This window comes from Girardinichthys multiradiatus, chromosome 12 (assembly GCF_021462225.1).
Source record: "Girardinichthys multiradiatus isolate DD_20200921_A chromosome 12, DD_fGirMul_XY1, whole genome shotgun sequence".
Lineage (NCBI taxonomy): Eukaryota > Metazoa > Chordata > Actinopteri > Cyprinodontiformes > Goodeidae > Girardinichthys > Girardinichthys multiradiatus.
This window is the reverse complement of record NC_061805.1, coordinates 23842212-23854940: the sequence shown is the minus strand read 5'-3', so window position 1 is coordinate 23854940 and position 12729 is coordinate 23842212. Positions and strand designations below refer to the sequence as shown.

The 12729-nt window shown below is 40.0% G+C and overlaps 1 protein-coding gene across 3 annotated transcripts; it reads right to left on the bottom strand.

Annotated features, from left to right (window-relative positions):
* Window positions 1-59: 59 nt before the first annotated feature.
* LOC124878236 (intracellular hyaluronan-binding protein 4-like) lies at window positions 60-10919 on the bottom strand. 3 transcript variants are annotated; one of them, XM_047382092.1, is made up of 9 exons: window positions 10762-10919; window positions 10441-10673; window positions 3614-3755; window positions 2503-2643; window positions 2356-2427; window positions 2200-2280; window positions 1868-2039; window positions 303-491; window positions 60-224 (listed from the first exon to the last, which is right to left on the bottom strand). In XM_047382092.1, the coding sequence occupies exons 2-9, from the start codon at window positions 10661-10663 to the stop codon at window positions 159-161; spliced, it is 1086 nt and encodes a 361-aa protein (XP_047238048.1). In that variant the 5' UTR covers window positions 10664-10673; window positions 10762-10919; the 3' UTR covers window positions 60-158. The 3 variants fall into 3 exon arrangements, with proteins under 3 accessions (XP_047238048.1, XP_047238049.1, XP_047238050.1); XM_047382093.1 differs by having other exon boundaries at window positions 2503-2613; XM_047382094.1 differs by having other exon boundaries at window positions 2503-2610.
* Window positions 10920-12729: the final 1810 nt, after the last annotated feature.

Sequence of the window (12729 nt, the reverse complement as noted above, 5' to 3'; positions counted from 1 at the left end):
TGTGACAGGTGTGGCAGTGATGGGGCCTTAATCAGGGGTTTGTACCAGAAGATAAAAGCTAACTTTGCAAAAGCTTTTATTGAGCAGTGTTTTAAGTGCAAGAAAACCTCAAGAACAGAAACGTGAACAGTTCTGTAGAAGGCTGCAAGTCAATTCAATCATCTTCCTCCTGTTAGGGCAGGGAAATCTTCTGGGTCATCAGGATTAGGTGCCATTTCATCTTTCTAATTGGAAAACAAATACCTACATAAGAAAACTGTTTAACATAAACTACACTTGTGATATACGAGTTGGTAACATACCCTTTCATATATGGGTCTGGCTCTCTCGGGGCGAATGCTTTGACCACCGCGTGCTCCTCTTCCTCGGCCACCGCGACTCGGGCGTCCAAGAGTCCCAAAGTTTATGTCCAAGAGGGTGGTGATGTCATTCATCGACCTGCGAAAGAAGTTTCCTTCTTCCTCAAGCTCCTCTACAGTCTCCCTTGTGTTCTGAAAATGGGATGCAAATACAGTTTATACAAATGTCCCAAGTATCTAGTTAGAGTTGCAAGAATGGTCACTATAGATGTGCAAGCTAGTCATAAAGTTTACATTTGGTATTAAATCATGGGTGCCTTTTAATAAAATCTATCCAATTATATGTTTAGTAAGTATAGACTTGCCCTCTAATAGCAACATAACTAGTTTAAAACCGTCAGTATACCGCTTTCTTCTCTGTAGGGCTAATTCCCTTAAAGAGCTCCTCAAAGATGCAGCTCCAGAAAGTCCCATGTTCCACATTATAGCTGTCTGCATTTACGGTTAGAAGAAATCCCTTACAGAGTGAGCAGAACAAACTTAGAAGATATTTATATTTTAATAGACCGTACATATTCAGGAATATTTGGATGCAGGTAATTTTCCGTTTTTTCAAAACTTGGCTCCGAGGCACTTTAATTTTTCTGCAACAGTCGTCAAACAATCTGCCTTGCATGTCTAAGGTGATAGAAGGGGTTTAACATAAATGCGTCTGGTGAGATGTAATTTCGTCTCCTGCTAAACCAGGCTGCCACTGAAAATTTTCAGTGCTTTATTTTTTTTGTATGTTGTTGATAGCCTTACTCAAAACTGTCATTTTTCTATGAAAAACTCCACATTGACCTAACCCTAACCTAAACCTAAACTCAATTCATACCTTGTTGCTAAACCTAACCATTAACCCACATCACTCATTTCCCTTGTATGCACTGGGCAACGTGTCCACACAATGTTACATATACACATGTGCACACACCTACAGTGTGAACCCATGTATTCACAGCCTTTGCTCAATTTGACAGTCGACCTTTGGCAGAAATTACCACCTCAGGTCTTAAAAAATGCCATAAGCTTGACACGTGTTTGGGACATTTCTCCCACTCCTCTTTGTACACAACTGCTTGTCAAACTGAACAGTGTGGGACCCTACACAAGTCTTTGTTCTAACTGGTTTGATTGTTTTTCCAGAGTTCACAGCATTAGATACCTTGGTTTTCATATAACAATTAACTCCATAATTAGGATTTTTACTTGTGCCCTTTTTTCCCCCTGCAGTGTTCCATGAGAGCAACAATACAAATCAATGTGTTTAAACATAGAATAAAAGGCTATTTATCATGTGCTATTTGGTGATAAAGCTGCACTACTTCATATATCTGGTGTCCAGAGGCAGCATCTGGAAATTGCTCCTTGGATTTTTTCCTTTAAACAAGCTGTGTTTGTGGGGTTTTGAGTGTAGTGACACGCAGTCCCAACCATAGAATATTGCCAAAAAAAAAAAAAGAGACAGCAATGGATTTATAAACACTTTATCACTAATGTAGTTTTAGACATCCCATGATTCTCACCTCCAGGTACTTTGACTGGTGAATGACCTTCGCTTTGGAGGGAATCTTGTCCTCCGCTTTGCGGATATTAAACTCCGCTTTGGGACGGTTCACCTCCTGCATGGCCTTCCACTCATCCAGGGTCATCTCCATCGCGACCTGGACCACCACCTCGTTCTCCTCATTCATCGTTCTGTGAAATGAGGCCAAACAACTTCGGTCCACTTTATTACAGTTATTTTTCATGTAAATACCTTTGACACACACACAGTTCACCAACATAAGGAGAACAATTTCTGTATAGTTGTTCCCTTTATTTTTTTCTTTTCAAGAATAATTATTTTGTGACTCACTGGTTTGGATTCTCGTCCTCCAAAGTTGATTGTGGCTCCTCAGTTTTGACTCCATCATCAGTCATCACCTCCATCATTTCACTTTATGAGAAAAACCCAAACTAAAGGCGTGTCTTGTACTAGATTATCACAGTTTATGTGTTAAAGTTAGCTCACCTCCCAGGTTCCACAGGACTGCCCCAGTTCCAAGGTCCTCTGCCTCCTCGCTTTTCTTCTGGAAAGATCCCTCTGCAATCATTTCATTACGATCAACCATCCACAACACATAAACCTTCCATATTTAGCTAGAATATAGACCCTTACGTTCCATCGTGCCGATCATATTCTCTCTTGCCTCTCAGATAAAGGTTATCAGAGTTTCTTGAGTATCCCCCACCTCTAGCTCCACTTCGGCCTCTAGATTCCCCTCTGCTGCTGAAGTCAGAGGCTTCATTATAAAATGGCCTGGAAACCATGAGAACAGTTTATTCCAGCACCAAGTTTTTAAAGATCCTTGCTGTTACGAGTACTGTTAAATATTGATGTATTTGAAACAGTAATTGGTGAAAGAGAGCTCCATGCAATGCTCCTCAAACTCTTGAGGCCAATCCCCAGCGCCTTAACAAGACTAGATAAAAGAATGATCAACTTTCATTTTAAATGAAGGTAAACTTTACTTTAGTATAGATAAAGAACATTTTTTCTTTTTACTGAATTTTAATAAGTTCAAGCTCAGTAAAATCGTTTAACAGGTTTCTGCAAACAAATTGCCTTTAACCTAAAAGGCAATTTGTTTAAAGAAACCCAACAAACTCGAACTTAATATTTCACAGCATTATTGGCAGCATCTAGCTCATTTTCGCTGTATACATAAACTGATAGAAGGAGGTCAAGTGGAGTTTTTTGGCAGAAACACTGAAGCTGCCATGCTCAGAAAACACCATTTACTGAACTATTACATCATATGCAAGTCTTTTTTAAATAGCTGCTCTCACAGCCAATATTGGCAACAGTGGAAATCCAAACAGTTGTGCTTGAAATGTTTTTTTGCAGTTCAGTCAAATGGCAAAGCACATAAAAATACGTCAAAACAGCGAAGCAGTTGTAAAAGATGGAAATAAAACTGATGTTCTCTAGTCCAGTTATCAGCAACCGTTACAATCCTAAAAGCCATTTAGCCCCCTAGTCCTAATAAATGTAATTGTCACCAATTTTCAAAATAACCACTCCAGAAAATGTTTTTTTTCATGTTTAAATTAAGGAAACATCTTTTTAGTTTTAGTACTAGAAGAAAAAAAAATGAATCCTTCACATAAAAACAAATACACTTCTTTAAATTGTATATTCATGAAAAATTAAGAAAAAAAATTATTTAGAAACTTGTGACATAAGCCAATACACTATAAACCCCACACAATTTTGCATCATTACATACTTTGGGATTGAGACCTCCAGCTGGTTCTCTTGCTTCAGTTTGCGCTGGTCTGCAGCACCTCCTCTCTTCACGTTCCTCTGGGCTTCGGATCTGCCGTCTCTGCCCTCCGTCACTAATGGTGGACATTCCTTTTGCCGTCCCCCTGAGGACACAACAGAAGCTGGTGAGACACCGATTTAGAAGTCAACTTCTCCCCCTTATACTTCACCCTATAGATTATGCATTTGGAAATCAGAATAGTTTAAAAATCTTTTTAAAAAAGGAGACATTTTAAAGCAAGTAGTGGCCCTATATTTTAGGAATCGGATCAATAAGGTAAGGTAAGTTTATTTATATAGCGCTTTTCAGTAACGAGACACTCAAAGCGCTGTATATAAGTAAAAATAACTACTGAACATAATATTCTCTCCGATTAAACATTTCTGATGTTCGACAAAATTTAGATCAGACATCTGTAACAAGTCAAGTCCTCCACAACCACAGGAATCAGAGCAAATTATTTCATAAATTAAATTCTGTGTAATGAAGTGAAATAATATAGTGAATAAATACTAAACACGTGCAGAAAATTATGTGCAAAAGGGCATAGAAACCAGCCAAGAAACCACCTATTTAGAAAGCATTCCTGCTGGTTTGTGCAAATCAGAATCAGTGGCTTTAATATTAACGAATGTGTATAAAACAAAGTTGCTCCATTACCAAAATATTACACAGAGAGAGCTATGATTAGCAAAAGCAAAGAGACCGTCACAAAAAGCCTTACTGTTTCAAAACATACAAATGCCTGTGGTTACAACCATTGAATGTTCCAGTGAGCATCGGAACCATAATTCAGAGGGAGTAGAGAAAAAATTACTTTTCAAATAAATATTTAATACCTTTCTGTAAGTGTTATAAATTTTATGTCAATAGTCCCATTAAAAATATCTAAAACAAAACAACGTTGCAATGTTCAATGTTTATTTTACCTACCATATCGGAAACTATAGTTTTGCAGATTTTTCACATCAGAAGGTCTAATCATCCCTCATTGCAATTCTGGTCTACATTTAATTCATTGCCAATAATTTAACATCAGGGAGGAGGGCATAATGGGCCTACCTGGTGTGTGCTAGCAAATGTTTCAGACAATGTTTATGTAAAAACAAAATCAACTTATTTAAAAGAGCTTAAACTAAACTCAAAGATACTGAGCTGATGTAGTTAGATTGAAGCATGTCAAGAGCTTTGGCACTACAACTTGCAGTATGCAACATTCAAATCAGAACATTTTTATTATATATGTTACTGATACATGGTAAAATATTCTGATGCTCTTTATAATGGTGAAAATATATTCTACAGTAACAGACAAGTTAATTGCAACCAAAAAAAGGGTAGGCTATTGGAAAGATATTTGTTAAACATCTCAGACATTTCTAAGAATTTTTGAAATGAATATTTGTGATATAATGAAAACACAGATTTCAGGGTAAGAATTTAAGAATTTTAGCTCAAACGCTGTAAATATTTTTATTTTTGACCTCTTTAAAACCATTTGTCTTTATTGTTTTAAGGCAGAGTATTTTCTGTTGGTGAAAACATATTCTACAGCAGTGTTTCCTCCATCAATGTATTAGGGAGGTGTTTCAGTAGGTGTTTACCATATTATTCTCTAGTCTTCCACCGCTGTGTACATCTGGTCAAGATCTTTTTAAACTACCAACTGTTTTACCAGAGTGTAACTCAACTTCAATTCAAATTCAATTCAAAAATACTTTATTAATTCCAAAGGGAAATTAAATGTTGTTGTAGCTCATTACGAAGGTTTCTTCAAAGAGTCGTTGTAGATGCTGATGGCTGTGGGGAGGAAGGATCTCCTGTAGCGCTCCGTCTTACAGCAGATCTGAAGAAGCCTCTGACTGAAGACACTCTGTTGTTGAAGGACAGTCTCATGAAGAAGATGCTGAGGGTTCTCCATAATGTTCATTTTATGAAGAATCCTTCTTTGCACAATGATCTCCAGAGGTTCCAGAGGAGTCCCCAGAACAGAGCCAGCCTTCTTTATCAGCTTGTTGAGCTTTTTTACATCCCTGGCTCTGATGCTGCTTCCCCAGCAGATGATGGTAGAAGAGATCACACTTTCCACAACAGACTTATAGAAGATATGCAGCATCTTGCTGCAAACACCAAAGGACCTAAGCTTCCTCAAGAAGTACAGTCTGCTCTGTCCTTTCTTGTAGATGGCTTCACAATTGCATCTCCACTCTAGTCTGTTGTCCAGGTGAACACTGAGGTATTTATACTCCTCCACCACCTTCACTTCTTCTCCCATGATGGAAATAGTTTTTGACTTATTCCTGTTTCTCTTAAAATCTACAATCGTCTCCTTTGTTTTATTCACGTTCAAAATGAGATGATTGTTTCCACACCATGCCACAAAGCGGTCCACCACCTTCCTGTACTCAGCTTCTTGTCCATCTCTGATCCACCCCACGACTGCAAAATCATCTAAGTATTTTTGCAGATGACAAGAGTCTGTCTTGTACTGGAAGTCTGAGGTGTACAGAATGAAAAGGAATGGTGAGAGTACAGTCCCCTGTGGTGCTCCTGTGCTGCTGACTACCTGGTTAGACTCATAACCCTTCAGTCTCACAAACTGTGGTCTGTTTATCAGGTAGTCTTTGATCCAGGAGATTGTTGAGGCCTCCACCTGAGTCTTCTGGAGTTTCTGACAAAGCAAATCAGGTTGGATTGTATTAAATGCACTGGAGAAATCAAAGAACATGATCCTCACAGTGCTGCAGGCTTTGTCCAGATGACAGTGGGTTTGTTGAAGCAGGAGTATGATGGCATCTTCAACTCCCAACTCCACAGCGAGAAGCAAACTGAAGGGGGTCCTGATGGTTTACTGTTTGCTTACTCAGGTGGGCCAACAGGAGTCTCTCTCTAGGACCTTCATGATGTGAGATGTCAGGGCAACAGGTCTATAGTCATTGAGGACTGATGAGTTTTCTTTGGTACCGGAACAAGACAGGAGGTCTTCCAACAACACTGGATCCTTCATCTGGGCCAGGCTAAGGTTGAAGAGGTCCTGCAGAATCCCACAGAGGTGCTCTGCACAGCCCTTCAGGACTCTAGGGCTGACACGATCTGGACCTGCAACCTGATTCAGTCTTCCCAGTTGCATCTTCACCTGACTTCTTGAGACACACAGGTGGAAGGGGGAGGCAAAGGAAGCATCTGCATCTTCTGATAAGGTTGAAGGCAAAATTGTAGAAGCAGAAGGGCCCATGGCTGAGGTGGAAGATAAAACATTTGAGGTGTTACTGGACAGCTGTGGGTCCTGTGGGTCAAAGGAAGGTGGAATGTCTGTTTGGCTGTGAGCAGGAGAGGAGGATGCTAAGCTTGTTTCTGAACTGAACCTATTGAAGAATGTGTTCAGTTCATTGGCTCTGTCCAGACCTCCATCGGTCTGATCATCCTTCTGCTTGAAGCCGGTGATCTTCATCCCTATCCACACATCTCTGCTATTGTTTTGCTGGAGCTTGCTCTCCAGCTTCTTCTTGTACACCTCCTTGCTGTCTCTTATCTTGACTTTAAGTTGCTTCTGTATAATCCTCAATAATTCTCTGTCTCCCTCTCTGAAGGCTTTTTTTCTTGTTAAGCAGGTCCTTCAGGTCACTGGTGATTCAAGGTTTGTTATTGGGGAAGCATCTCACAGTTCTGGTGGGGACGTTATCCACACAGAAGTTTATATAGTCTGTTACACACTCAGTCATGGCATTGATGTCTTCTCCATGTGGCTGGCACAGTGCGTCCCAGTCTGTAGCCTCAAAGCAACCTTGCAGAGCTTCTTCAGCTTCCTGTGACCATTTTCTCACAGTCCTCTTTATTACAGGTTGTCTCTGAACAAGGGGCTTATACAGGTCCTTCTCAAAAAATTAGCATATTGTGATAAAGTCCATTATTTTCCATAATGTCATGATGAAAATTTAACATTCATATATTTTAGATTCATTGCACACTAACTGAAATATTTCAGGTCTTTTATTGTCTTAATACAGATGATTGTGGCATACAGCTCATGAAAACCCAAAATTCCTATCTCACAAAATTAGCATATTTCATCCGACCAATAAAAGAAAAGTGTTTTTAATACAAAAAACATCAACCTTCAAATAATCATGTACAGTTATGCACTCAATACTTGGTCGGGAATCCTTTTGCAGAAATGACTGCTTCAATGCGGCGTGGCATGGAGGCAATCAGCCTGTGGCACTGCTGAGGTCTTATGGAGGCCCAGGATGCTTCGATAGCGGCCTTTAGCTCATCCAGAGTGTTGGGTCTTGAGTCTCTCAACGTTCTCTTCACAATATCCCACAGATTCTCTATGGGGTTCAGGTCAGGAGAGTTGGCAGGCCAATTGAGCACAGTGATACCATGGTCAGTAAACCATTTACCAGTGGTTTTGGCACTGTGAGCAGGTGCCAGGTCGTGCTGAAAAATGAAATCTTCATCTCCATAAAGCTTTTCAGCAGATGGAAGCATGAAGTGCTCCAAAATCTCCTGATAGCTAGCTGCATTGACCCTGCCCTTGATAAAACACAGTGGACCAACACCAGCAGCTGACACAGCACCCCAGACCATCACTGACTGTGGGTACTTGACACTGGACTTCTGGCATTTTGGCATTTCCTTCTCCCCAGTCTTCCTCCAGACTCTGGCACCTTGATTTCCGAATGACATGCAGAATTTACTTTCATCCAAAAAAAGTACTTTGGACCACTGAGCAACAGTCCAGTGCTGCTTCTCTGTAGCCCAGGTCAGGCGCTTCTGCTGCTGTTTCTGGTTCAAAAGTGGCTTGACCTGGGGAATGCGGCACCTGTAGCCCATTTCCTGCACACGCCTGTGCACGGTGGCTCTGGATGTTTCTACTCCAGACTCAGTCCACTGCTTCCGCAGGTCCCCCAAGGTCTGGAATCGGCCCTTCTCCACAATCTTCCTCAGGGTCCGGTCACCTCTTCTCGTTGTGCAGTGTTTTCTGCCACACTTTTTCCTTCCCACAGACTTCCCACTGAGGTGCCTTGATACAGCACTCTGGGAATAGCCTATTCGTTCAGAAATGTCTTTCTGTGTCTTACCCTCTTGCTTGAGGGTGTCAATAGTGGCCTTCTGGACAGCAGTCAGGTCGGCAGTCTTATGCATGATTGGGGTTTTGAGTGATGAACCAGGCTGGGAGTTTTAAAGGCCTCAGGAATCTTTTGCAGGTGTTTAGAGTTAACTCGTTGATTCAGATGATTAGGTTCATAGCTCGTTTAGAGACCCTTTTAATGATATGCTAATTTTGTGAGATAGGAATTTTGGGTTTTCATTAGCTGTATGCCAAAATCATCCGTATTAAGACAATAAAAGACCTGAAATATTTCAGGTAGTGTGCAATAAATCTAAAATATATGAATGTTAAATTTTCATCATGACATTATGGAAAATAATGAACTTTATCAAAATATGCTAATTTTTTTTAGAAGGACCTGTATTTCGAGCAGAGAAAAACAAGATTTTGATCTGATTAGCCAAGAGGAGGTCTTGCTGTAGAGATGTACGAGTCCTTGACATTTGCATAAAACAAATCCAATGTTTTGTTTTCTCTGGTAGAGCAGCTGACAAACTGTTGAAACGTTGGAAGTGTAGCAGAGAGTGAAGCATGGTTAAAAATCACCAGATATTGCCACAAAAGCATTGGGGTTTTGTGTCTGTAGCTTAGCAACAACTGAGCTGAACTTGTCATCTTGTCACACCTGAAACATTTAATTCTTGATTTTTCTAAAATTTCAGCTAGAAAAATAAAAAATGTAAACCACCATCCTGAGGTTAACAGATTTTCATATTAAAACATGTCAATACTGACCTGTGTTCTCTTGCTCTCTGCATGCTTTTGTATCAAAATGTCCTCAACAATGCAACTATAATAATTAACTATTTTGCAGCAACGGTGTAATAATTATTGCTCCCCAAGTCTTAAATTTAAATGCCAATACTATAAAACTCATGATTATATGCACTGGGACAGAAACCTTACTTATTGGTCCCTTGAACCAATTTAATTTTACTTTTACAGTTTTACTTTAACAATTAAAAATCAAAGTGTTGCAATTTTAGCTTCAGCCATATTGAGATAGAATCACAGTTTTCATCTGCTAAGGGATCTGCAACCTGCAGCTCCAGAGCTGCAAGTGGCTTTTTGGCTCACTTAATTTATTTAACGATGAAATATTGCCCTGTTTTCTTTGTTTGATTCTTTTGTTGTGTGCACCTCTGAAAACACTGGCCCCACCCTGGCCCCCATGGTAAGGCTGATCTAGAACAGCCACTGGTTCTGTCAATCAGGCTGACGACCTAAACAGGCAGAGAAAAGTAGACGCACCCATAATGATGCAAACCATACTTCAGAATTTCAGCTTTTAAAACATCAACTGTTTTAATTTTTAATGACTTTGGTATCTTAGGTTTTGTTTAATGCACTTTTGGGATGAGATGGTTTGTTTTGACCTAGCCTATAACTGTTTTGAACATTTTGCTAACATGCCATCAGTTGGGCCCCCAAAAATCAAATTGTGCCAAGGGTCCTACAAAACGTAAGACCGCCTGGGACAGTGACAGTTTGACTGAGGTCCATGCAGACCCTGCAGAGAACCCTGTGGAAAAGATGAAGTAGAAAAGCAGCCAAACAGAGAGCAGCTCCGCTGACTTTGCATCATTAACAGCTGACACAGCCGGAGTGGACTGTTCGCTATCCGCTCTAGAAAAACCAGCACAGACCCGTCTAGACCTCGGGTGTGTCTCACCTGGAACCAGATCCAGACCACCCGAAGCGACCGGGAGGCGTCTGTTCCTCTGGGATTCCTTCTGCCCAGGTTTCTTCTGCTTGCCTTTCTTATCATCTTCCTTCTTATTAATTTTCTTCTTCTCCAGCTCCACCTCGCTGATCAGGTCGAACGGGTCAGCTTCGTCGTCCAGAAGATTCCCGAACCTGTTTGCCACTGCGCACCCAAAGGCGTCTTGCAGCATTGTGTTCCTCCTGCGTGTGAGAGAGAGGGGAGATGTTTAAAAAGCTGCTCCAGTTTTTTTTTTTTAGTTAATAAATAAAACAGAACTAGTGTGAGCACCGTTTTCAAGCCCAGCTACAGGAAAAGCGAACCGCGGACAGAACTTATCCGGTCCGAACAGCACCAGCAAACACAGCACGAGCTGTTATCGACAGGTTTTAAATGTTTGCACGTGCGGAGGCCTCGCCACGCCCTCGAGCTCACTAATAGGCTGCTTCACTGATCAATACGCTCTCCACAGGGCTGGTTTCCAGCCCGCCCGAGTCTGTAGATTGTTCTGGGCTTAGTCAGACAGCACCAATACATATGTATAAGGAAGAGTTATGTAAAAACTTAATAAAATATATATCAGTTGTTGTCTTAGAAAAAAATCACTGTAATGCTTTTGTTCCAAGTGCAGGCGCTTCTCAGTAATTAAAATGTCTAAAAAGTTAGCTTATTTATTTAATGATTTTTGTGATTATATCTTACAGCTACTGAAAAACTAAATTCAGTTTTGTTTTGTTTTGTTTTACAAAAACCACTACTAACATAATCACAGGGAGGACTGCTGACTTGGCAGTTATCTATTAGACACCTTTCACAAAGAGGTCACAAAATGTCATTGCTAAAGAAGGTGGCAGACTTTTGTGTCCAAACATATTAATGGAAAGTATAGTGGAAGACAAAAAAAGGGTAGGAAATGGTACGTAAGAGGTCGGCAAAGCAAAGCCTACTCAGGTGATTCACAAGGTAAAGACTTCAGCAGGAGTCACTACTTCAAGAGCCAGGTCACAGGCTACAACTTACCCAAGCTATCTCTGAACCAGAGACAATGTCAAAAGAGTCTTGCTAGATCTAAGGTGGAAAATTACTTGAGTCTAGCTGAGTGGTCCAAAATTCTCTTTTAATATAAAAGCACATTTTGCAATTTATTTGGAAATTAAGGTCCCAGAGTTGGGGAGTGGAGAGGCACAAAATCCAAGCTTATTGAAGTCCAGTGTGGCGTTTAAACAGTCAGCGATGATTTGGGGAGAATCGTCTGTTGGCCCGGTAGTTGAAATCTATCAGCACAGACGTTTATCAGGAAATTTTAGAGCATTTGATGTTTCCCTCTAGTGACAAGCTTTATGGAGATGCTGATTCTATTCTCAAGCAGGAATGCAGGAATTTTCCAGCTGGAAGATGAGAGACACCAGACCCAACAATGCTGAACTGAAGGCTGCTATTAAAGCAACCTTGGTTCAGATCCACTGACTGATTGCCTCCATGCCAAGCTGCATTGATGCCATAACTCATATAAAAATAGGCATGGCAAAGTATTGAGTCCATATACTGTATAGTACATAGGCAAACAGTACTATTTAGTAGTGTATTTCTGTATTGTAAAATCCTTCTTATTGATGTTATGTAATATTTTAATGTCCTTGGTTTTCATTTGATGTAAGCCATACCATTAAAGTTAATAAATTAACTCTCAGAAACCATCACTCTCTGTATCCGTATAATGTAAAAGTTTCACTTTTTAAATTTAGACACTGAAATAATTACCTTCCTAAAGATGCTATAGTTTAATAAGATGCACCAGTAGTGCAAACTTCAAGTCTTATTTCTCTCTGTCTAATTTTTCATTTAGTTACACACAAAGCCGCATAAACCTTCCAGTCAAGCCCACCAGCCAGCAAGTTATGGAGTTATTTGTCAACTTAGGGACAAGTGTTCACTCTCTGTTTTTAATTGACATCAGAGTTTCAGATTTAAGGTTATTTGTCTAAAAATTTGGGTTGACTGTTAGGTTTGGTGTAGAGTCTCTCCACATAGACTTGGTAGAGTTTGGGACAAGAGACCAAGTCTAAGTGCTTGTGTTTACAAGCAACTCCAACTATTTGGGGAAATTATCTGGAAATTATTATTGGAAGTTATTACATAGCTATCAAAATACAAAGATGTTCACTAGTACATTTTCCATTAAATTAGTTTAAATCTAAAACAAATCTCATTATGTTTAAACAATAGTACATTTAAAATTGGTTTTACTTTATATAAACA

Excerpts from the sequence above, each read along its gene's own strand:
- LOC124878236 (XM_047382092.1), bottom strand. The coding sequence starts at position 10,663 with ATGCTGCAAGACGCCTTTGGGTGCGCAGTGGCAAACAGGTTCGGGAAT. Across the intron at positions 2,281-2,355 it reads AGTCCTGTGGAACCTGGGAG|TGAAATGATGGAGGTGATGA; the intron begins GTGAGCTAACTT and ends TTTCTCATAAAG. Across the intron at positions 492-1,867 it reads ACCAGTCAAAGTACCTGGAG|AACACAAGGGAGACTGTAGA; the intron begins GTGAGAATCATG and ends TCCCATTTTCAG.